At 39.5% G+C, this 26304-nt stretch overlaps 1 protein-coding gene across 3 annotated transcripts in view; it reads right to left on the minus strand.

The window, feature by feature from the left end:
* Cntn1 (contactin 1) overlaps window positions 1–26304 on the minus strand; it is a 301145-nt gene that overhangs the window by 125345 nt on the left and 149496 nt on the right. For all 3 annotated transcript variants that reach the window (XM_055626902.1, XM_055626903.1, XM_055626904.1), the window contains exons 2-4: window positions 12527–12658; window positions 7397–7429; window positions 1573–1705 (exon numbers count right to left, since the gene is read on the minus strand). In XM_055626902.1, the coding sequence (XP_055482877.1) occupies window positions 1573–1705; window positions 7397–7429; window positions 12527–12587 (227 nt within the window). In that variant the 5' untranslated portion in view covers window positions 12588–12658. The remainder of the gene's footprint in view (window positions 1–1572; window positions 1706–7396; window positions 7430–12526; window positions 12659–26304) is intronic.

The following is a 26304-nucleotide window of genomic DNA, read 5'->3' on the forward strand; positions in this document are numbered from 1 at the left end:
ATCCTGTGGGGTGGAGCTGGCGACATGCTTTCCAGAGCACCTTTTATTCATACTGCTGTGTTCCTAGACACACTGAGCACAGCACCTGCTGATTGGTTGCCTCCAAGACAGTCTGGAGGCTGTTGGCAAGGACAGCGTCACAGAATCTATGTCACTGAAATAGGCTTGATATCGTCAGATCGTCTAGACGCTTCTTAAGAAATCATCACACCTGTGCTTTAGCCCAGCATCTGTGCTTAACTTACATGGTCAAGCAATGTATCTAATTAATATTTAGCATCCTTTCCTATAAAATTTTCTGTAGACAAATCTCTTCCACGGCCTGTCACTGATGCCAACCCATGCCCAGGACCATGGCCAGAGGCCATCACAGCAATTAAAGCAACCAAACAATTTTTAGAACAATATGTTATTCATAACTTATATTGTGCTCCCATGCATAAAATTGAAGGCATAAAAATAATTTCAGGATGGCTATTTTATACCTAAATCCATATTTTGCTTTAGAGGTAATTTTGTAATTATAGCCAGAGGCAAGAGAAGATGAATACAATTAGAATTAAATGATGAGGAGATATTTATCCTTATAATAATTTTTATGATAATAGAAAGCTATTTTATACTAGAAAGAATTCCTACTATCAAAAATTAATCATTATTTGACAGTCTTCAATCAGGTGATAATTGTCCAGTATGGTCACATTTTCCTATCAATTACTTGTTTTGTCTCACAGATGAAAAGTATTTCATAAATAAAATGCAAATTCATTGGTATTTAGTTTACTTTTAGTCTTCGACTTGGATTAAATAAATTTTTATTACAATTTTATAAACTCTGTAGCACACACACACACACATACACCCACACAAACATCATTTTTATTTCTTGCAAAGTTTTTATGATGGCACAAAGAAGTAACCCAGGAACATAGAAAAAGAGGCTAATGCATTCTTCAGAAGGCAGATGTATTTAAGACAGTTTTGTTTTGTGCTGGGAATAGAGCTCATTGGTAGAATTCTTGCCTCCACCTCCCATGGATGAGCATTTGGGTTCAATCCTAGCACTGCTGGGAACTGTCTATGTTGACAGAGACAGAAATTTTTATCATTAAAAAAGGCTAACCCCTTTTGGTATTGCCTATGCAAACTTTTGAATATAGTTAATATAGAAATATAATTAGTCACTCATAATTTTGAGTGATCGAGGATAGTGCATACAAAATTATTTTCTCTTCTAATGAATATGCTTATAAATAACATGTTCTGAAGCATCAGCTCCATTAGATAATACCAAATCTACCTGTATTATCTCTGTATAAGTAAATTCTTACGCATATTTAAGAGAACTATGCATGCTGTATTTAAGATACTATGTGTCTAAGTATACTAAGCTACTATGATACATAAGTATCAGCTAGTGGTTTCCATAGTGTGTATGCCAATATTTGGGTTGTTGTTCATGGGCTTTACAGACTTGTCTTAGAGGTTTCTCCACAGATCTGAGGTCACAGATGCCACCTGTTTTCTGTAGCCCTACCCCTCCATTCTAGAAAGAGCCGCGGGGTGCATTACTTGTAAACCGGAAAGGGGCTAGCTCGCGCCCGGCAGTTGAGTGAAACTTTTCCTTCCAGCGACTCTTCTGGATAGATAGTATTGATTGGTTGCTCTTCAAAAATGGGTCCAAATCCTTTGTCCTCCTCAGACACTGAAACGAAAACAAGATGATTTTATGGTGTGCCCCTTTGTAAGTCAAAGGAAGTTTGGGTGGACTGAAAGCACCTCTCTTCTGACTGTCTTTCATTGTTTCCCTGAAGGACTATTTGTCGGTTATCTATGCAGCTGCTGCCTCTCTCTCTCAACACACACACACACACACACACACACACACACACACACACTCACGACATCGCCCCAGCCACCGTGTTAACTCCTCCAAAAGGCTATCTCCCATCCTTCCCACTTAAAACAATTCCCTTCTGTGATCCCATACATCACCTACATGAGCTGTGGAATTAAATATGCCTGCTTTGATTTTTGATGCAACCTTTTGTCTCACAGCCCTGGCAGAGCTTGAGACAGGTGGATTTTTTAGTCACCAGAAGCTGCTAGAGAATTACTTCATGGTCTAGAACGTAGAGTTGCTTAAGATTTTAGAAGATGGGGACGAAGCAATAAATAAAATTCCTGAATGCTCTGGGAAGATTATCCTCTTTTTAATTTGTTTCTTCCTTGAACATGTGATTGGGACACATACCCAGCATCATTTGCAACAATACCTACATGGATGGAATGGAGTCGGTGAACCGGTGTGAAACCCACCACCAGTACCCAGTTTGGGAAGCAATTGTCCTGCAAGTCTACCCTCTCTGGAGGAAAAACAAAAGACTCCACAGAAATGGCTGAGGAGGTGGGAGTCGCCCACATGTCACTAGCCTAGCAGGAACTGCAAACAACAGCTAAGAGCCATATGTTAGAACGGAGTTAGTAGAGAGTCATGTCCCTAGAAAGCAGAGAAACTCTTCCCTGAGGTCACTGGGAAGCCTTAGGCAGATGCAAACCGAGGTTCATGCCTCCGGCTTATGTGGTAGTTGTTTGGTCTTTGTTTCTCTGTGTCCAGTGAGCTGTGTAGGTGCTGTCTTCAGCCAAAAGAACTTTAGAGTCAGTTTGTGGAGAATAACTAATAGCTTTGGCAGTAGTCTGGATTGTTTGGGTGTTCCAATGTTGCTCCTTAGGCCAACAGCTTGATTGGATGTAACTAATTCCCAGTACTAGAAGCTTCTTTTGTTGACAAGAGATGTTCAGTTGGGGCTCTGATCTTGTCTTTTGATAGACAGTTTAACTCAAGTAGCACAGCGGTTTTTATTTTCTCTAACATCAACCTATAAGATTCTGTCTTAAAAAAAAATCACCTACTAACAGTAATGAGGCCCTTACATTTTGTGATGTCGTAGCAAACACACACACATACACACACACACACACACACACACACACACACACACATATACATAATGGGAAGAGAATGTAACTATTAAAAAGATTGTGGTTAAAGTTTTATAGGTCAAACAGAAAAATATTTTTATTGCATTTTTTTCTTCCCAATGGCAATATTTTGTACAAATCATGTGTGTACATTTTCCAATACTCAATTAGCTTCTAACTTGTATAGAGACAGTTTATGGAATCTTAGTAGAATAAAATAACAAAGCTAAATTAATTTTCACATGGAAAAAAATCACATTTAAAGTATTTCAATTTTCTCATTTCCACGGTAGGTCTACACTGTTGAATGAACACATGGTGCTTACATTTCCGGGATTTTCTACCCTGAAGAAGACACTGGATAGCCTGTGGGGCTTAAGAATGATTCTGAACATGTTATTTGGGTACTGAAACTGGCCCTTAAGAACAGCAATTACTGCATCAAGTCTCTGCCTTCCATTGCTGTGCTCAGCAGCAACCTAACGCATCACCCTATATGGCCACTTAATGGTCCCCTAATTCAATAGGTGTTCTCAGACCTAGGGAAAGAAGAGCTTCCTGAGAGCACAGCATGAGACTCAGCATAGGAGCCATTAAGGCAGCTTTATACTCAGCATCCAGGAAAGAGTGTCTGTCTTTTGCTGCTCTAGCAGTGGGAAGATGCAGATAACAGTTTTTGATGTTTTGGGAGTTTTATAGAATTGAGAGAGGGAGAGGCACAAAGTTGGAGGAAACATGTTAGTTTACCTGAAGATTTAATTAACATATTTTAAAATCTGTTTTATTCTTAATACAAACCCATTTTAATAAAACTCTCACTTTCCAACATATAGTGTAGCTATAATAATTCTACTATAGAAAGAAGTGATTACCTTATCAAATATGGCTAAGAATATTGATAAAAAAAAGAAAAAGATGACACGCATATCTGAAGTAAAGTTTGCAGATGAAAGACAATCAAATGCTACCGCTGCTCCTTGAGTGGGCTTTTCATGTTCATGGACAGCACACCATCAGTCAGTGGCATGAGCTAAAACAGGGTCCTCATAATTTTCCTATGTGGAGATAGCCCTCTGTAACCTTGCTATTTGGTTTTATTTCCAGAAATTCAGAGTGAGATTGCAGTTTGTGCTTGAGAATTATTTTTAGACATTTTTATATCTGTGTCATCTCAATCTGTTATTAAACAGAATTTTGCATAAGTATGTGGTCAGATGAGCCTAAGAAAGATCTATTAGGAAATAAAGCAATGGCATCCAATTTTGAAAAGTCGATTATTAGCATTCTTACCATATTTACAATACTCCTCCTTATGGAGCTGAGCATGGTTCAAGCTCTCTTGAAATCCAGTGACCTATCTGCATGAGGCAAAAGTTACATTGCTTAAGCCCAAACGTCTAGATAGCATTGGTCCTTTCTTCACTGAGAGAATCAAGATGTTTAGGACTTGGGTTTTAAGTACTCTGATACCGCCATCGCTTAGGGTGATGGGTAGGAAGTAATTTTGCGTTTATTTACCATCCCTAATGATGCTATGCTGAGAATTCCTCCCAACAGGTATGCTTAAAACCAGTCTTTTAAAGGTTGGTAGGATTGGATTAGCAGATCAAGTTATGTAGACTTAATCCACAGAGTGTCCAGCATGTCTTTATATCCCCCTTTGAACTCCAAGCCATTTCTTAAACTTCTAGACATGGTTGGGAATGTTCCGGGGCTGCTTCATATCTGACTGCACCGCAAGCATAGAGGCTGCTGTAGCTGGAGAGGACCCAGACTACCTCGAGCCAGGGCATTTCTTACAGAGCAGTCTGGGAAAGATTACCTTGTTTTAAAAAGAGATAGATTTTTTTAATAGAGAGAGAGAGGCCCTTCTTCACTTAGAGCACTCTTCTGTCCCTCCGTGACAGCCCAGCTGTCTACTACAGGGAAACTTGGAGAGTGTATTAGCCACTTGAACATCCCAGGTGGCAAAGAGGCAGCTGTTGATTACTGGTGTTGCAGCTTGTTGTACTGACCAAGGGATTGAGAAGAACAAGCACAGGCAAAAGCATTTTTGTTGTTATACTGCTGTCAAGAAGATGGAATACTTGGGATATTAAGAATAGAGTTTGAAAAAATGACAGCATCATCCATCATCATCATCATCATCATCATTATTGTTGTTGTTTGTTAAGATAGGGTTTCCTCTATGTGGGCATAGGTGTCTTAGAATTCTCTATGTAGACCAGGCTTATCTTTAGAGATTCGCCTGCCTCCTAAATGATAGGATAAAATGTATATGTCATAAGTGCCCAGAATATGGAATGTATGAGTGTTGATAGTGATAACCATAAAGAGGGAGACGTTGACAATGGAGAGAGAAGGGACATTTTCTGTGGCAATGGGTTAAACGAACCACGTAACAGGTCTACTGCACAAGAGCAGAGCAGGTGTGGCGAGTCCTCCAAATAGCCTCAGAGTACACTGGTGAAGATATGAACGGTGAACAGAGACTAGAGAAGGGAGCCCATGGAACTGTCTTCTCATCATTTCTAATCTCCCTATGTAATGGGAATCAAATCCAACACCTGAAAGTCAGAATGCACATGCATTGCAGAGATACGGGGAGAGAGGTGGCATGACTAAGGAGAGGGGAAATGGGCATGCATGGGAAGGCAGTGTTTTCCGGGAAGTCTCAGCACTCCGCCTGAAGTGAAGAGTCACAAATGTAAATTTAACATAGATAAGGGGAGGGAGTCCTTAGAGATTATGGATTGGATCCAACTGAGGTTGGAAACATATGCACGCCTTGTGTCTTTCCTCAGAGAATCACCTTACTTTGGTACACTCCGAGGGAGGGTTGTGTGAAGAGCCACTGTCAGAAGTCATGAGTAGCTGGAGGCAGAGCCTGGAATTATGCCTTCACAATCAGAGGAGCATGTGGGGTTACCAGAGACTGAAAGAGGCAGGATTCTGCAGGTTCCAAGGGACCACGGTTTACACTAACACCTTGAGTTTAGGTTCTATTTTCTAGAGATGTGAAAAAAAATAAATTTATGTTCTTAGTCACTTAATTAGAGGTGTTTTCTATGTCGGTGTGAAGAAAGGCCTGCATTTATTTATTTTTTTTAGTATTATAAATCCTGACTGCAATTAAAAATAAACCATTATGCTTAATTCTGCAGCAGGGTTTCCAATGGCTTATTTGACAATAAAGTACTTTCTAATAAAATTCCTGCTAATATACTATAAAAATGGCAAGTGCTTTTTCTATTTTTTTAAACTTTTATCAGTCATCTTGTTTATTTAGAATTTGTGCCGCTTCTAAATGCTAAAATACTTCAGGGTTTCTTATCTAGAGCTTCTATCATTAAACACACGCTGAATCAAACTTATTTTGTAAATAATTTTTATCTTTTCATATTCCCTACTTATGATATGGTTCCTGGAGTATAGGCAGCTATGCCTGTGATCTCTATAAAATCTGCATGTAGTGATTTCCAGCTCACAGGGTGGGAGAAAAAATGGCTTTGATTGAATGTGGGCTAAGAATTTCTTGGACTTCTGTCCTTAAAACCAACAAGTGGAAATCTTTCTCAGTCCAAATGGCATCATTTGTAGTAGCAAGCTGGTTGTCACAGTGGGTGCTCTGCACTTCGTCCTGGCTTTTTATCCTGTCATTTTGTAGTGGTTGTAGTAGATTAGCTGTCACCGGAGTCCATCAGTCACAATGACCGCTGCATCTGCTGTGCTCTCTGTGAAGTTCTTGCAGTAAGAAACACTGCTTTTTGTTTGTTTGTTTGTTTGTTTTTACATATTGAAAGCAGAAACTCATAGAAGACTAATTTATGAAAACACACACACACACTCACATACACACACAACAAAAGCTCAGCCAGAGAGTTCCAGCTAGAAAGGCAGATCCAAGTTGGTCTTCTTGCTACACCACCTCTCCTTCAGCAAAACCAGTAATCATAGGGGACTGTACCATCAGGATTGGCTGTTACATTCAACTCATCTCAAACAGGAAATTTTATACTGTCTGATTGCACTGACTCGGAAGGTCCCAAATACACTTACTTGAGATTTCTCTCTTGAAGCAAGCAGGAGGCTTGCAAAAAAGCTAAGACGTTCTCATCTTTAACACACTGATTCAAATTTCACAGCATTGCATTGTTACAAAGAATGTAAGACAAATGGAGATCACACTGAATAGTTTCATCTGCCCAAACCCTGGTGTGTGTGTGTGTGTGTGTGTGTGTGTGTGATGTCTTTCAACAATCAAATAAGTTGTTTTATTATCTCAGAAAAAAAAATATTTACAGGATCATAAGTACCCAACAATAATAATTTGCCTTCAATTTTAAAGCAATCATAGCTTAAAGAAAAAAAAAAGCAAACATCATTATACAAAACAAAGTTATTTAAAACTTACCTCCATGACCATATCTTCTGTGCCATGTGAACTCTAAGAAAGATAAGAAAAATAACAAAAACATGTTTATGTCCTGTAATTCTTTCAGGCTTTTAAACATGGACAAAGAGTCAACAAAATAGTAGAGTAAGAGCTTCACGCACAAGACTGGCATATCATTACACCTGTCCAAATAATTTTTTCTTGCTTCTATATTAAATAATGGTTAACACTAATGTCTGCAAATCAATAGAATTGGTAAAACTTTAGACACCAATTATGACCTTTTTATTTCATTTATTATAAGATGTCAGTATCCATATAAAATTTTCATTATATGTCTTATGTATACCTCATGCAAGGAGTAATACATGCATACATGTGTATGCATATCATTACTGTAGCTATGTATTTACCACTGTCATTAAATTCTTGAGTACTAACTGACACAGAATAGAAAGAGAAGGGACAGAATGGTGACAAGGGAAGGGAAAATTCCCTCATTTTGGCCTCTGAGAGTCAAGAATTCCAATACAACTAGCATTTGCTCAAGGCTAGCATTTGCTCCTTCCCAGGTATAAACCGAGCTTTCTAGGGGCATCAGGAGGATCCTTCTTTGTGCTAAGCTAGGGGTTCCTGAATCTTATCAAATTATATTCTTTTTTAAAAAACTTTTATTCTCTCATACACATCCAGACCACAAATTCCCCTCCCTGTACTTCTCCCATTCTCTCCCTGTACCTCTCATTACCCCCAGATCAGTTCCTCCACTATTTTCCTTCAAAAACAAAACAAGAAAAGGAAAGGAAAAGAAAAGTAGTCCTCTTAGGGATATCCACTGAATATGACCTAACAAGATACAATAAGACTGGCCACAAATCCTCCTATTACAGCTGGATGTGGCAACCCAGTAGGAGATAAATATCCTAAGAAAAGGCAAAAGAGACAGAGACACCTGCACTCCTATTCTTGGGAGTCCCACAGATACTTGTAGCTACACAACCATAAGGTCTATGCAGAGGACCTAGCTCATGTCCATGTTTTTTGTTTGAGTTTCTGTGAACAGAAAATTGGGAATCGATCTATTTCATGATCCAGCTATGCCTGTCTTGGACATATACCCAAAGGACACTTCATTGTACCACAAGGACACATGCTCAACTATGTTCATAGCAACTTTATTCATAATAGCCAGAAACTGGAAACAACCTAGATGTCCCTCAAGAATGTATAAAGAAACCATGGTACCTTGACACAACGAAGTATTACTCAGATCCTAAAAACAATGACATCGTGAAATCTGAGATAAGTGTAAGACCTAGAAAAGATCATTCAGAGTGAGGTATCGCAGACCCAGAAAGGCAAACATGGTATTTACTCATGTTTATCAGTTAAAGAAATAACAATCATGCCACACTGCGAAGATTCAGAGGGGCTAAATAACAAGGGCTCAAGGTGGGGGGGATGCATGGGTGTCCCTGGGAAGGGCAAATAGAGTACACTTTATGGGTGAACTGAGGACAGGTGGGGACAGGAACAGGAGGGATGAGGCAGGAGATGGGAGAGGTGGAGGAAGAGAGTATGGAGGAGATGACTGGATTCAGGGGCACTTGGGGGTGATGTAGAAACCCAGTACAATGGAAACTCCATGGAATCTATGAAGGTGACCCTCACAAAGTCCCCTAGTAGTGGCCTGAGCTGGCTGTCTTCTACAACCAGGCAAGGCTCCTAGCAGTGTGGCTGGGACATCTACCCAGCCACAAAACCCTAGACCTGCAATCTGTCCTGCCTACAAGACATGCTGGGGCAACAGTAGCCCAGAACTTGTGGGAATGGCCAGCCCGTGACTGGACTAAATTATGACCCACAGCAGGAGAGGCAACCCATGGCACTGCCTGGATGACCAGGATCCAGAGGCAAGGGTAGAAACAAACATGACGGGAAAAGTCAATGAGATGGTGCCTGATGATATTCTGCTTTACTCATAGATCGGTGCCTAGCATAACTGTCATCAGAGAGCAGTCATCCAGAAACTAATGGGAGAAGATGCAAAGACCCACAGCCAAACACTAGGCAGAGCCAGGGGAACCCCACAGAAGAGAAGGAAGATGGATTGTAGGAGTCAAAAGGGTGAAGGACACAATGAGAACATAGCCCATAGATTCAAGTAAGCAGGGACTCTCAAACTATCTTCTTATCCACAGCACATCTAGACCCACCCTCTATTCTTATATAACAAAGAGAGAGAGAAAAAAAATTGCTTTCTTAGACATTCTGTGAGATGTATCTGGAGAGCCATCAGCATTATACATATGTTTGCCATTAAGACAGTTGTGACTGTTTACAAGAAGCCTACACAGATGCTCAAAGTTCTCATTTAACTTTTCCTAAGCCCCTTTCCCTATATATCTAATAAACCCCAACTCTGCTTTATAACGGGCTTGTTTTGAAATTCTTCTTGGCTTCAAAACCAAAGATCTGGTTTTAACTCTCGTTTAGGTCCCTGAAAGACTGAGGGAAGGGCATCAGACTTCTAAAGGCAACGCACCGTGCTGCAGCTCCATCTCTCCCGCTATTAACAGTAATGAAATTATTTTCACAAATTTCTGGAATTAAAATAATGAAAATCAGTGTCTCCTCAAAACTCACAATTTTTATTTCCTGAGCATATACCCCAAAGACATTCCACCATGCCACAAAGACACTTGCTCAAATTGCTCAATGTTCATAGAAGCTTTATTCATAATATTAACAATAGCCAGAAACTGGAAACAACCTAGATATCCCTCAACTGAAGAATGGTTAAAGAAACTGTGGTACATTTACACAATGGAATACTACTCAGCTATTAAAAAGAAGGACATTATAAAATTGGCAAAATAAATGAATAAATAAAAGGATTGAACTGGAGAAGATCATCCTGAGTAGGATCACTCAGACTTGAAAAGGCAAACATGGCATGTACTCACTTATAAGTGTGTATTAGCCTTAAAGAAAGGACAACCATGCTACAATCCACAGACCCAAAGAAGCCGAGGAGGGCCCAAGAAAAGATGGTTGAACTTCATTCAGAACAGGAGAAAAAATAGACATCTGATGTAGATGGAGGGAGAGAACTGGGTGGGAGGGGGATGGGAAGGATTATGGGATTGTGGAGGGCAGGAGAGGGAGGTGTGGAGAGGACCTGGAGAAAGAACAGAAATCAATACTGGGAGGGGGCATCTCTAGGACTGAGGAGGCTCCGGGGAATGCATGGGGGTAACCCTGGCTGAGATTCCTAGCAGAGGCTGCTAAGGAACCTGAAGTTGCTACCTCCTCGAGCCAGGTGGGACTTCCAGTAGAGGGAGGAGAACACTAACCTACTGGTAAAACCTGCAACCCAAAATTTGTCTTGCCTACAAGAAGTGTAGAAGTAAAGATGGAGCAGAGATTGAGGGAACGGCAAATCAATAACTGGCCCAACTTGAGATCTACCCCACAGGAGAGAGACAACCTTATTAATGACACTCTGTCACTGTTAATGATACTGTGCCATGCTTGCAGACAGGAGACTAGCATAACTGTCTTCTGAAAGGCTTCATCTGGCAGCTGATGGAGACAGATGCAGAGACCCAAGGACAAGCAGTGGGTGGAGCTTGGGGAGTTCTGTGGAAGAGTGGGAAGAAGGACAGAAGGAGCCTGAGCAGTCAAGAACACTTACTAAAAGACTTCCAGAGTCAACTAACCAGGGCTCATCGGGGCTCATAGAGACAGAACCACCAACCAAAGAGCATACATGGACCTAGACCCCTTCACATATGTAGCTTAGTCAACATGTGGGTCCCCTAACAATGGGAGGAGGGACTGTCTCCAACTCTGTTGCCTGCTATTGGATTCCTTCCCCTTAGTGGGCTGCCTTGTCTGGCCTCAGTGGGAGAGGATGCCCTTCATCCTGCTTGAGGTGCCAGGGTGGGTTGATAACCACTGGGGACCACCCTCCTTTGAGAAGAAGCAGAGAGGAAAATGCAGGGAGAGGGTGTGTGGGTGGGACTGGGAGGAGAGGAGGCAGGGGTCTGTAATCAGGCTGTAAAGTGATTTTTTTAAAATCTATAAAGAAATAAATAATGGCTGATTTTACTGTGATCCCAGCACTTAGGAGGATAATGCTTGGCCACCTAATAAATTTCATGGCAGCCTGGGCTGCAAAAAGCCCTGTATCAGACAGACAAACAAGTGAACTAAGTAAATAGTAAGTGCAATAGAATCTTTGGGCACATCCCTAAAGAGACCAGGAGAGACTGTATAAACGCACTAGATACAGGTATGTCTTCAGCTGAAGAGCAATTCATCAAGTGCTCAGTGAACAAAGGTCACTGAAAAAAAATTGCTAGGAAACGTACTACTGCCATTAAAAAAGCATGTGTCTATGCATGTGGAAAATATCTCCGAATTTTCACATTTGCTCTGAAAAAGAGAAACATGATTTCTGTGCTAAGAGCTCAAAGCTGCTGTGCTATTTTTTTTATATGCATAAAGGCATCATAGAGTGTTTGGACATATTTTCCTAAAATTGAACAAATAAATGCAAGATTTATCAGATCTGGTATTGTGCTGAAAACTCATAATAGCTATTGTTTATTAATTTCGAGGAGTGATGTGAATCAATTATTAAAAACAGGTCTATAAAAAATAGACCTAAGGCCAACTGACAAGTGAGTAAGTTGTAATTAAAGACAAAAGGGAGACATTTAAAGTGTTACTTTTTTAATTTCTTACTACACTTTACTGTTACTGAAGATGCTGAAGTTTATTCAATTGTAGGTTGGCGGTAGAAATGTCACCCTTCTCTCCCAATTCTACATTAAATAGTGTTATGTTAAACCATCCTGTGACATACCAAGTGTTTCTTTTACCAGAGGTCCAAAGTTTACAGGTTTGCAAGCATTTAACTACTAGAGAAAAATAGGCTAAATATTGCAAAACTTTAATTTATTTTCATTGAAAATAAAAATAAGGCAAATCTTAACATACAAAATTTATCTACTAATGTGGCCAGAGCTAAAGGTCAAAAGAAAAATGATAGTTCTAATTTCACACAAAAGATTTCACAGTAAAAACACATATAGATTATATTCATATGACTTATGGAGAACACAGAAAGTCTTCCCTTACCTCCTAGACAGGATGTTAAGGAGATGAGCAGGAGATGACTAACCAGCAATGGCATTTTCATCTTCTATTGAGTAGATGGTTCAACTTCCACAAACAAGAAAAGCTCTATAGCAGTTAAGTACTATGAGACACCTGCAAGAAGAAAAGATGAGATAATAATTTAGAAGAAAAGAAATGGAACTAAGCAAAAAGACAGTAGGCAAGAGTAAAATAGGGGACCAAAAAGCAATAGAGGGGGAAGAAAACAAAAGAGAAGGATAAACGTCCACCATTCGGGACCAATGACATCATTAACTATGCATGGCCTCATTTTTCTGATTTTAGCTTAATTTAATACAGTTGTAGTGAAAGGAGCCATATCACAGGGCCTTGGCTGGTCTCCCAACATGTTCGTGCTGATCAGGATGAACCACTCTGATGGCAGACAACTGGGTTCCCTTTTCACTTTACACAAAATATGCTAACCGTCTACTGAGACTGTTGTATTGTCAATATTTTTATAGAGATTATTTTAATAGATTAGATTTAGTTGAGAAACAGATAGAAAGGTCAGTGTAAATACGATCTTATGTGTGAGGCCTTTGGCACCTCTCTGAGGCAACAGAAGAGAGAAAACCTTGGCAAGAGCTTAGAAGTTTGAAGGATGGTATGGCAAGGCAGCCTTTGGTGTTTTGTAGAAAACATTTGCCATAAATGCCTAGTGATTTCATCTGTCTGTCTGTTTATCTTTCTGTCTAAGCATGGTCTTGCCACACAGCTGAGATAAGACTCAACGTAACCGCCCTTACTCATTTCTGCTTTCCTTCTGTTCTTTTATTTACTTATCAAATGTGTTTTTTTTTCTTTTCTTATTGCACAATATCTACAACCATGTCTGTCAGCACAAATCAATATAGGTTTGATGTGGTCACGTTTTCAAAAGTTGGAGATCCCTCTTTAAAACCAAGCAGAAAAGCTTCCACAAACTAAGCTACAAAGTCATGTAGCAATCTAGTTAAAATATCTTGCTTTGGTAAGCATGCAGAAGACGGTATAGTTACACCGCCAGACCTTTGAAATAGCCTCCTGGCAGTGCAGGGGCATATAACTCCTCTTCCATCACCTTTGCAGTGAATTGTCTCTTCAGAAGCAACAGAAAAGAAACTTCAAAAACAAGGTAGAAGTACTGCTATTAAGAAACTTTCTGCTCAGTCGCAAGACACAAGTGCATGATCCTGTCTCTGACAATGAGGTAGATTGAGGTTTGCGTGATATTCAACTTGGTTATCTGTATTGAAAGCACGTTACCACAGCACTGTGGCAATGTAAGCAGAATGTGAAGATGGAGATTCTGTAGCCTTAGCCTAAGATGTAAGATTTGTTAAAAAATATTCAACCATTTCTACCAAACACTTGGAAAACAACGTATTGTAGAGCATTACAGAGATACCCAGAACAGGAGTTTCAACTTGAGAGGATATATTACGCTTTCAAAATTTACAACTAGTGATACAGGATGTTAGACAGAAAGAAAGGCAGTGAAGGACCATCTGCAGTCAACACCTCAAGGTATCATCTGAGACACATGAATATTTCTCTCAGCTGCTCTATTACACACGGCCTAACTCTGATCCACTCCCTATAAGATTCTTCTCATGTAGCAATAAATGCTTCCGTGTCTGAGGCTCCCCTTGAGACGTAAGAATCTCCATAAGTTGACAAGTTAATATCTTCTGACACAAATAGCTTTGTGGATGGTCAGTAAGCTCCCGACAAGTGTCCTGGTTAATGGCTGATAATGTCACTTTGAAGTAAGGAAGACAACAGTCATTTCCTTTATTCAGGAAAGTATAAAGTCCTCCTTCAGTAAGGACAAAACTCCTGTTTTACAACCTAAAGAATAGCAGCCTGAAGCCTGAAGGTGACAAGAAATATTGTCAACCTGGAGGCTTGATATGAAAATAGGAGGAGGAGCTGGGGAGATGGCTTCACAGTTAAGAGCACTAACTGCTCTTCCACAGGGCCTATGTTCAATCCCCAGGATCCATATGGCATCTCACAACTATTAGTAACACCAGTTCCAGGGGACCTGGCACCCTCACACAGACATGCATGTAGGCAAAACACTAATGCACGAAAATAAAAATAAAGAAGAGAAAAAAGTGGGAAGGGCAAAATAAAATAATAATACCCATGATGATATATGTGGTAGACCCCCAAGGCCCCTTCTCTTATGCAGTTGCTTGCACGTGAAGCCTGTTTTGTGGGTTATCTCAGGAAGTCTAACCTTCTCAGTTTTACAGCCAACTGTTGGGCAGAGTGCATGCAATCTTATGAAAGAAGTGGGAAATAGTAAGATCTGGAGAGGACAGGAGCTCTACAAGGAGAGCAACAGAACCAAAAAATCTGAGCACAGGGGTCTTTCCAGAGACTCATACTCCAACCAAGTACTGTGCATGGAGATAATCTAGAACTCCTGCACAGATGTAGCCCATGGCAGGTCAGTGTCCAAGTGGGTTACATAGTAATAGGAACAGGGACTGTCTCTGACATGAACTGATTGGCCTGCTCTTTGATCACCTCCCGCGACGGGGGAGCAGCCTTACCAGGCCACAGAAGATGACAATGCAGCCACTCCTGATGAGATCTGATAGACTAAGATCAGAAGGAAAGAGAGGAGGACCTCCCCTATTAGTGGACTTGGGGAGGGGCATGCGTGAAGAGGGAGGGAAGGAGGGATTGAGAGGGGAGGAGGAAGGGGTTTATGGGGGGATACAAAGTGAATAAAGTATAATTAATAAATTTTTTTTAAAAATCAAGCCTCCAGACATTGGATAGTTGTTGGACCCCAGTGTCTGAGCTGGAAAATTTTCTGACTTTTCAAAGAGCTTTACTTTTTTTTTTTTATTTCCTCCCCATTTCATCTCCTTCCACCAGATAGCTGCCAAGATTTGTGGATTCACTGCCCGGTTGTTTTCTCCAGGGATGTCCTCGAACATGTCTATAATGGTAAGCTTTCATTGCCAGCTTCGCACAATCCAGCATAACTTAGAAAGAGTCTCGGTGAAAGATTGTCCAGATCAGCTTGGCCTTCGGGCTAGGGATCATCTTGCTTACATTAACTGAAGTGGGAAAACCTGCTCACTAGGTCTGGCACTATTCTCTGGGTTTGCATCCTGAGTTGTATAAATGTAGAGAAAAGAATGGGCACAGGTGCACCTACACATTCATTGCTCTTGACTGGGGATATAATGTGAACAGCTATTTTAAGTTCTTGCTGCCTTGACTCCTCTGCTATGGTAAAAGGTCATCTGGATTTGTGAGCTAAAGCATTTGCCTTATCCTCTAAGCTCTCTCTCTCTCTCTCTCCCCCCTCTCTCTTTCTCTTTCTCTCTGTGTGTGTGCGCGTACCTGCGCAAGTGTGTGCGTGCATGTGTGTGTGTGTGCATTTTGTTAGAGCAACAGAAATAAAACTAAAATGTCTTTTGAAGCACCAGAATTTGAGATCATTTGCTTTATTACCACAATAATGTGACAAAGGCATTCTCACCTGTTGCTGCCAAGACATATGTAATTGTGAAAGTATGTTCGATGGAGAGAGTTGAGATATACAAACCTAAAATAAATGATGAGGCCTGTGAAGATTTCACCTATGTCTTAAGATATATTTCAAAAACAAACTATTGTGTATCTGATCATTTGAAGTTCCAAATCTGGAGATAGTAAAATGTCCCTTAAAAAATGCACCTAGGAAAGCTACAAGTTTAAAATCCATGCCTTTACTTTAACAGAATATCCATTGAAGGAAAAGAATCTGACATTCTTGGTGTGCTACATGTACACCTTATATATAATAAGTATAATATCTACATTATATATTATATTAAATAATAAATATAATGCATTCATTATATATTATAGATAAAGGCAGATTATATATAGAAAAAATCAAGTTCCCTCTTTAGGCAAGGAAATCTGGCATTCCTTGTGACAAAATCATAGTAGAAATCTGTGAGACCTCAGTGAGAAGAGCACTGGCTTCCCTCCCGGAGGAGCCTAGTTCTGTTCCTGACATCCACAGGCTGTAACTGGTAACTCTGGTCTCGGGAGAGCCAGGATGTACTTCTGGCTTCCGTGAGTACTGCACAGACACATGCAGACTAAAGAACCCATACACATAAATTAAACAAATCTCCAAAAGTATTTTAAGGTAAAATATAATATGCTAATTAAAATAAATCAAGAAAACAATTTTGAAAGAAAAATACTGATGCTGCAGTAATCAGCAGAGAACTACACATTACCAAAGAGTAGATACAGAATCAACATTTAAATAAAATGAAGACTCTTGTGTCAACCAGGATGGATTTTAGGTTTTTTTTTTTTTTCTGTTTTTATTCTCAAGAATCCTAATTATTTGAAGAGGAACGTTTTGTTGTAGCGTATGATTGCACTGTTATGTCTAAGCTATTTAATTTTTGAAAATGTGAATTAAATACTTATGTTAAAGGGAAATAGTGAAAATGAGTCATGATAGGCAGGCAATATTTGGAATATCATTGCTAAAAATTGAACAGCTAATTTTCAGTTACACAATTTAATTTTCAGAGATTTCTGAGAAGGCAAGAACTATATGCCTAGAAGAACTGTATTAAGTCTAGAATATTTAATTCAATTTTAATTTTTAATTAAAGAAAAAATGTTTGACAAGAAATACTGTCATAAATTATTTTCACTTCAGCATATGAAAATAATGAAGAAAGAATTTTTCAGAAAGAAAGGTAATCAGTTAAATGTACAGAAGAAAAGTTATTAGATTTGTTTTATTTAAGTGATGCACACTATCAAAAGTATCGAATATAGATATAAATGAAAATCACCGATACTGATTGGTTGTGTCAATCTAAGTTTGGCAATGCCACAAAGTGAGTGTTTTGGCTTCAAATCCTCCCACGGATGTTACACAATATATAGAGTGAGTTCTTTGGTAAAGAGGAAGGTAGAAAAATGAAAACAGGAAACCATTTCAAAAATTTTGTTTCTATGAGATACTCATTCTCAAAGATAAACTCTAGCTAAAATACATACAAAGCAAACCCCAGAATATGCACAGTTCAAAGGCAACAGGAACCACTGAATTTTAACACAGTTCTAAGGTATTTCCTAGAGTGTTACAATATGAAAGTGTAATGGGGCTCACAATTATTCAAATTAGAGAGCAAGGGAAGCTGCTACAGTTTGGTCTTAAGTGAAAAAGCAGCAGCACTTACCAAAAAGAGAAGAACAAGTTGGCAACGAGCCTTCTGTGAACTCATCCTTGAGGTTCTCATTTTGGTGCAGTGTGAGGGGAAGGAGTGCTACACTTACTCATTAACTCTACAAGTTGTCTGGGAAAGTGGGGCAAATACAGAATTAGCTGTGCCCACAATGAGCAGGTGTTCTAGCAAACTAAATAAAACCAAAACATAAATTTCTACATCTAGGATGTTATTTAGCGCTTCATTCTCTGAGATCAAAGAACCAAGAATGACATTTGAAAGTGTAGTCAAGAAGGAGCTGGGACAGATCTTATCTCTATTTTACCCCAAACGATCTTGCAGTTTGCAACACTGGGATTCATATTCAACCTCTGACCCTCATTTTCCTCACACAGTAGAAATGGAACCAGAAACTGCTCTGAGTGTTGTGTGAGACTGTTGCTGTAAAATCCCTATTCTGAAATGACTTGGAGCATCACAGTTTTTATGCTACTAGTGTGAGGTGTCTGGTTAGATATTAGCAGGATTAGAAAACAGGGCTAGAGCCCTTCATCATAAGCAGCAGCTGGTGAACTATGAGGCCTGGGACTGCCGAACTCCAGTAACTGGTCAGAGGAACGGGATCTTGGTCAAATCTCTGGCTGTGTGTGGAAATGTCACATCCTAAACTGCCCGGGATTGAGACAGAAGCTGGCTCCCTACAGTATGGAAGACATACGGAAAGTGACTCAATCAAAAACCTGGAGAACAAGGAAAGGAAGTGAGGAGAGAGGGGATGAAGATGACTCCTCTGATACGATGAGCAATCTGTACCCTTTCCTTTTAGAAATTTTTTTTTTAATTTTTTCTTTAACAAATCATGTTAGCTCTGCTCATTCCTTGTTCGTTTTCTTGTTGTGAGGCATTGGACTTGAGAGCTACTGGCTCTCAGGAGGTGGTTTTGTTGACTTCTGGCCACCTGGCATCCCAGTTGTTTAAGTTAATCTCCCCAACAGCAGAGATTAGCCTTGCCACTCTCAAAAGTTCTGCATTATTAGGTCTCTACTGAGTAACTATAGATTTAAGGAGTCCTAAACCTTACTGAATTAGTGTATAGCAAAAAACTTCCTGAGAAAGGCCAAGGCACTGGCTCCTTCTGCAAAGGTCAAACTGTACCAGATTTGTTAAAATGGATTCTGACAATCGGCAAGCTATGCTTGGCCACCCATCCTCAATTGGGCATCTAGAGAGACAAGTAGTGAAAAATCAGGGAAAGGAGGCTTACTCAGTATGGCCACATTGAAAGAGAAATAAGAAGCTTTAGCAAGCCCTCTCCCAAGTCCATCCATGTTGTTATTCTATGAGATTTAAGTTAAACTAGTTAATAGGAATTAAACATAGCTAAGCAGTCCTCATCACATGTGGTCCTGCTCAGTTCTGGCCCAGCATTGTCTCAGTTGCAGTGTCTTTTACAAGGTGGTCTTAGCCATTTCCTTCTCTCAGCTTTAGTCTCCTGGGGAAATGGCAATAACTTAGAGCCTGATGTCTCAACAGTATAACAACTAAAAGGAGTGGCAACAATGTATCACTGGGATATGTCTCCTCCTGCCAGGCTGGTTATGTAAGCAAACAGATCTGTCAAACACCCCATGGGAAAACACTCCTTCAAGAAAAGTACCCATCCTGGACACTTTGGAATGCTTATAAAGCCTTCCTAAAATGTATGTTCGCATCATTGTTCTTTTGGTCATGGTCCACTTAAGAAAGACCTAATATCATGACTTAAAAAACTTTCTTCTCTCTTTTATCATCTACAGTAACTCTGTGTTTCATCTGAATTCTTATGACAGAGATTGGAAGGATCAGGTTGCCATGGGGAGTCTAGAAGAGGATTCAGTAACAAAAGGTCTATACATACATTCACAGAACTAAAATTTAATTTTAATAAGGATATGATCATAACAAGAAACAATAAGAAATGTCTCTTCTTGAGGATTTGGGATTTATTAGGGATTACTGTGGCCTCGAAATGTAATCTTGAAGAGGCTCGATGCTTTGTAAATATTTAAAGATGCTAGAACTGGAGTTGCTTGAAATCTGTCTCCGAGTTTGAACATTAACACTCCAGATCAAAGTTTTGTATTTGTTCATGCCTCTCTGTGGTATGCCATGCCTTTCTCCCTTCACTTTAAAACGTTGCCACTTCAATAGCACTTAATCGTCAAGAGGACAGCATGTAATTTATCCCATTAAATGGGCTCTTGCTGGTTGGGTGTAAACGCGTCTTTGACATCTTGTCCATGCATTTGCTTTCACTAGTGATTTCCTCTACTGTGTTGCCTGTTGTCCTGTCAGTTTTGACTCCCTCATCTCATGCCTTAACAGCACAGTGAAGCTAACCTTCTTCTCTCAAGAAAACTGCTCTAAGGATCTCTCTCTTGAGGTGAGAAACAGCACAGGACTCATAGAGTCAGCTCTACAGCCTCTGTGGGCCTCACAGTGATAGAAAATGAAGAAGCAGAAGAAAGAAGTCATCATCCCTGACACAGATTGCCCAGTACAGAAGCAGCCTCATTTTTACCCAGTAACTGAAGGAAGCAGGAACCAGGGTTTGCTTCATTCTTCCAAGGCCACATTATGCTGACTACCTGTAAGCAGTCCCTGCCTTCAGGGTGGTGTGTGGCCTCTCACACTCCCAGACAAAGCCTGATGTCACTCACTGACTGGTTACTTCACTAGATCTCCAAAGCCTCTAGGTGTTCTCAGGTACATAAGGGCAAAAAACAAAAACAAAACAAAAGTACCAACCAAACAAACACACCTACCACTCAATTTCTTCAAAAACAATTAAGAAACATAAATTAGTACAAAAAATGTAGCAATTTTATTTGTGGTTTGACTAAAGGAAAGGATTCATCACACAGTTTATAAAAAGTCAAGACAAACACTAGAATGTACATAAATTTAACCAAGAGACGGGCCAATTGGTATAACCCTTGATATAAGGGTATTTAGGCCCTAGGTTGTCTCCACTTCCCAGTATGAAGACAATTTTTCACTCAAATTCAACCATCTCAGATTTAGAAAGAGAAAAAAATCTCCACACATTTCAGTCTGGCAAAGTTCTTTTTCTTTCCCTCCCTTTCTTTGATAAGTTTGAAGATGTTTTCTTAGGAGGTAGCTCAAGCTCCAGATTTCTTCATTCTTGAATTCCAGGGTCACAAAAACATGGGCACTATTGGGAGTGGGACACATAATTATGGCCTGGGAGTAGGTTGGACATTGAGACATCAAGGTTACGTGGCAAAGAAACCCATGACAGTAAAAATGACTGTAAACACAACTAAGGATTTCTTGGAAGAGTCACATGCAACAAGCATCTGAGTGAAGATAGGTCTAAATTAATAACCCACAAAGAGTCACAAACATCTACTGAGTATTCAGACTCACTTCCCAGCTTTCTGCCCAACTTCCTAGCTCAGGCATGCTTTCTTAATAATCGGTTTCTGTTGCCACTACTATGCACATGTCCCTGATCCAATTCCTTACCCCAGGAAAATAGAAACTGGAAATTCTAGCAGGTGCTCTCTGAGTGTGTCTGTAACACAATAACCCAAACTTAATTCAGAATCAAACACATAAAATTCTAAGTTGTTTCTGAGAGCCCTTGCCTATGTAACATTGTGTGACATCCTCAAGGATTTATTTTAAACAGAACTTGTGAACTTGGCATGCACAAGAACATGCCCTTTAAACAACTTGGTTCATACTCGTTGGTAATATTTTATGAGCAGCAGTGCTTTTACTGAATATACAAAGCTGACTGTTTCATAAAACACAATTTCTTAATAATTAAAAAATGGATTTTAAATATTTTCTTACCAGCATTTCTTATCATGCACCAAATTAGTGTGCCATTGAATTACTCTGTGACAGAATACTTGATTTTAAAAATTGTTGATTCAAGCTGTACTATAGAGCAACAGTAATAAAAACCGCATGGTACTGGCAAAGAAACAGACTAGTGGATCAATGAAATTGAATTGAAGACCCAGAAATGAACCCAAACACATACAGATACCTGATTTTTTTTTTTTTTTTTTTTTTACAATAAAGCCAAAGCCATATAATGGGGAAGGGACAGTTGCTCCACAAGGAGACCAACAAAGCCAAAAAATCTGGGCCCAGTGGATCCTGCAGAGACTGACGCACCAACCAAGGACCATCCATAGAGAGGACTTAGACCCCCTGCTCAGATGTAGCCCATAGGCAGCTCAGTCTCCATGTGGGTGCCCTAGTAAGGGGAGCAGGGTTTACCTCTGACGTAAACTTGGTTGCCTGCTCTTTGATCACTTCCTCCTGGAGGGGCAGCAGGCAATGCAGGAAGAGGATCCAGTTAGAGTTAGATGGCTGGGGAGGAAGACACCCTGTTCAGTGGACTAGGAAAGAGGGATAGGGGGAGAAGAGGGAAGGGGGTGAGACCTGGAGGAGGCAAGGGAGGGGGCTACAATTGGGATATAAAGTGAATAAATTATAAAAAAATAAAAATAAACAGAAACTTGCTTTATAGACTTGAGTTTCATCTAAAAACATGTAAAACGAGCCCTGTGTTTTGGAGGCACAAACCATGCCCCTACCTTAGTAAAACTGTTGCCCATGTGGACCCTCATGATGTCAGAGATTCTATGCTACCTTTCCAAGCTAAAACTATCTCAGAAGCCCCTCACAAATTAGCACAAAGGGTCTCCATGGCTGAACTTCTCACAGCACCAAGCTATGCCAAGATGGCTAAGCTGAGAGAACACCAAGCACTGAGCCAAATGCTCACTCGTGTGTGTGTGTGTGTGTGTGTGTGTGTGTGTGTGTGTGTGTGTGGCATAAAGTCAATTAAAACACTAAAGATACAGAACAAAGAAACTGTCTTGGGGACTGCAAGAGGTAAACACTGAATCACATATAAAGGCAGGGCAATGAGAAACACAGCTGACTTCTCAACAGAAGCTTCTAAGACAAGAAAAGTTTGCAACTATGTATTTCAAGATTTGAATAACCACAGCTGTCATCCAGAACTAGCCACGAAACTGTCATGACTGAGGGAGATAATGAAACATTCTATGATGAAAACAGACTAAAGGAATTTATAACCAGAAACCAGACTTACAGAGTCTACTGGAAGAGTCCTTTTAGACGGATAAGAATGATGAGCATGCTGAAGAGCATACTGAAAAAACAAAAAACTAGGACTCTAACGTAAATGTATTCAAAGACTTAGTCAATTCAAATGTACTACCCACTTTCATAATACACATGGTCAGATGAAAAAGACACAGATGAACTCCAATAGAATGTTATTGTAGTATCTGAGTCTCACAAATTGATAGATTACTCTGGCAAAATATAAACAGAAAAACACATAGATTAAATGACACCATACAGCCATCCATAGAGATTTAAGAGACACCATCTGTGGAGCATTCCATTCTAAAACTTCAGAATAAGTATTCTTTTCAACAGCTAATGAAACTTTCTCTAAAGTCAGTTATATATCGGGACAGAAGGCGAGTCTTCACAGATATGATTCTAGCTGACCAAAATTGAAGAAAAAAAATAAACAAGAAATCAATAGCAAGAGAAAGAACAGAACATACAGAAACATATGGAGACTAAAAACCACACTACTCATTAGAGAAGTCAATGAAGCAGTTAGGAGCTAAATTTTACAATATCAATGTTCAATTGTAATGAACATATAAAAACCAAAAACTATGGGACACAATAAAAGCAGTTCTAAGAGGAAAATTTGTAGTTTTAAGTGATTATAGTAGGAAATTAGAATGCCAGGGGAAGGAGGGGAAGGCAGGGAGGGGTGCAAGGCAAAACCTAAATCCTTACATGAAAAGGAATAGTTTAAAAAATGGGGCATAGATTAATGAAATTGAAATTAAAAAATTACAAAGAATCAATAAAACAGTCAGTTCTTTGATAGACTAAACAAGATTGAAGCAGTATTAAAAACTATCCCAACTAGGTCCAGGCCCATAGAGTCACTGCTGATTTCTCCTAGATCCTCAAAGAAGAGCAGAGTTTCTCAAACTATTCTGTAAAGCAGGAGAGAGAGTAGTCCTCTGCATGAAGTCTGTATTACCCTGATTCCAAAAGAGATAAAGACACAATGACAGAAAATTGCCAACCAATTTCCCTGATGAACACAGATGCTGAATTTCCCAACAAAATACTTGTAATTCAGATACAGAAACACATCAAAAGGATCAGTCTTATGACAAGTTGGTTTTATTCCAAAGATGTATGGACGGTTCAATACATACAGATAATAAATACAATATAAATATGAATGAACTCAATGAAAGAAATCACAAGATTTTTTCAATAGACACAGAAAAGGCTATGAACAAAATCCAATACTGTTTTGTGATCATTAACCAGCTGAAGAAAGTGAGTATCTAAGAACATTTCTCAGAACACGAAAGGGATATGTAAGAAACTTATTGCCAATACTTTACTAAATGGAAAAAAATCCTATAGCACTTTCAGAAGATCTCCTATTACCGCTCATTAAACATAGTACTGGAATCCTTACCTAGAACATTAAGACAAGAAACACAGACAAACAAGCAAACAGATGTAAAGAGAAAAGGAAGCAGCCAAAGTGACTTAATTGGCAGATGACATGATTATATACATAAGAGACTAAAAACTTTACTAGAATACCTTGGAGCTAACAAACTCTTCTAACAAAGCAACAACCTACAAGGTTAGCATTTAAAAACTAATAGCCCCGCATAAACAGATAACAAATACACTGAGGAAGAAATCATTTCTAGAGTTGTCACTTGAGAAATCTGACCTGTATCTAGATCATCACTTCTGGGGTGATGCCATTTAGCTCTTGTGCTCTGTTCGACAGCAGCATCTTCCAAATAAATCAATCAAAACAAGCCATCACAGCATTACTAAGCAGTGAGAAGTTACATGTACTTCCATGTAGTGACAGGCTGTTGCATCATGGTCAATGATTCTTATTTGCACTGGTGGAGAAGACAGATCTATTGACATGCTCTCTTGCCATTTTTAAAAATAAAAGAACAGTCTTAGGGATATAGACACACAGAAAAGCATGTACGTCTTCAGCACAGCTAGTTAGAAGATAATAGGAAAGAGAAATTAAATTTCCTGTGTATTCCTTACTCTAGACATTCTTCTCTTGTCTGAGGGACGCTTGTTATACAGTCTACTTCTGGGAGATGATGAGAAAAGGCTAACCACAGTTAAACACAGGCTAGTCTAGGTCAGAGACACCATCACCTACTACTGAGGGCTTATTTATTCCAAGAATCAACATGAAAGTCTCCCAGCATTGCTGAGGTCTCTTCATCTTTACAAGGTGTCAGCAACCCACTCTGTGAACTGAGTCCAAATTCCAGTGTCAGAGACCTACTGTTAAGGATTAGCAAAATTGAAATCAGGAAATGAGTAAGTTCTGGAAATGAAATTTGGTTTGGATTTTTAAAACTCTGATCCTTTAGAAAGGGGATATTATACATTTAAATGCTAAGCTTAGCAATCAGTTTTATATAAATCTTATATAAAACTTCCCCAGTCAAGTACTGAATTATTAAATGCATTTGTGTGTGTGTGTGTGTGTGTGTGTGTGTGTGTGTGTGTGAAGCACATTGTGACTGTTCTTCAGCTTCTCAGTGACTCCTTTAAACCCTATCTTCAAGGATTATGACTTTGGTTTAACCTTTTCAATGTAGTATCATCACTGAAATTTGAACAGCTTGCTGTAGGCAGACATAGTAAAAATTCTGGGAGAATATAGTGTTCTGAGTAGCTCTTCTTTTGTGAAAGTAACTGTTAATAGCATCCTTGCTGTCAGAACAGAGGCTGATATGGCTCGGCCAGGGGTAGAAGGACAGGAGGGTATAATGGCCTTCAGGTTGTAAGAGCCCAGATCTGAAACATCCTGCCACCAGACTGTGGGAAGCCTATGGGGAAAAGGGAAGCGATGTTCAAACACCGCGGTAAGCGGAACAGAGTGTGAAATTGCAAAGTCAGGAGTGGCCGAGGGAGACATCTGCAGCCTTTTTGATGATGTGGTGTTATCTGGGTGCTGCAGCCTTCGCCTCACAGTGCAGCCCAGGGCTCGTGTTTCATGTAATTGGATGGGTGGTTAATAACTCTTTTAGCTTTTAAAACACGTAAGGTATGCAGAGAAACTTAAACTGTAGGTATACACTTTTAATACTCCTCATAGGAGACTTTTTTTTTTTTCTGCAAGAAAATAAAACTCCTGTGTCATAACGGCTATGTTAGGTTCAACCTTTCTTGCTGTACGTTTAGGATTACACAACTTTTGTGTGCTACCATAACTACAAAGCATTGTTTTGTCCTGCATTTTAGGAACATGTGATATGTGGATAAAAATGCAGAATAGTGTATCTCAAAGTATCACCCCCACCCATAAATATTATATGATATCCACATTATGTATTCATTTTGCTTGGAATTTTTAAAAAAATTTTGGATGCTAAAGAAAACCAT

This window comes from Psammomys obesus, unplaced genomic scaffold (assembly GCF_907164565.1).
Source record: "Psammomys obesus unplaced genomic scaffold, mPsaObe1.curated_primary_1811, whole genome shotgun sequence".
Taxonomy (NCBI): Eukaryota; Metazoa; Chordata; class Mammalia; order Rodentia; family Muridae; genus Psammomys; species Psammomys obesus.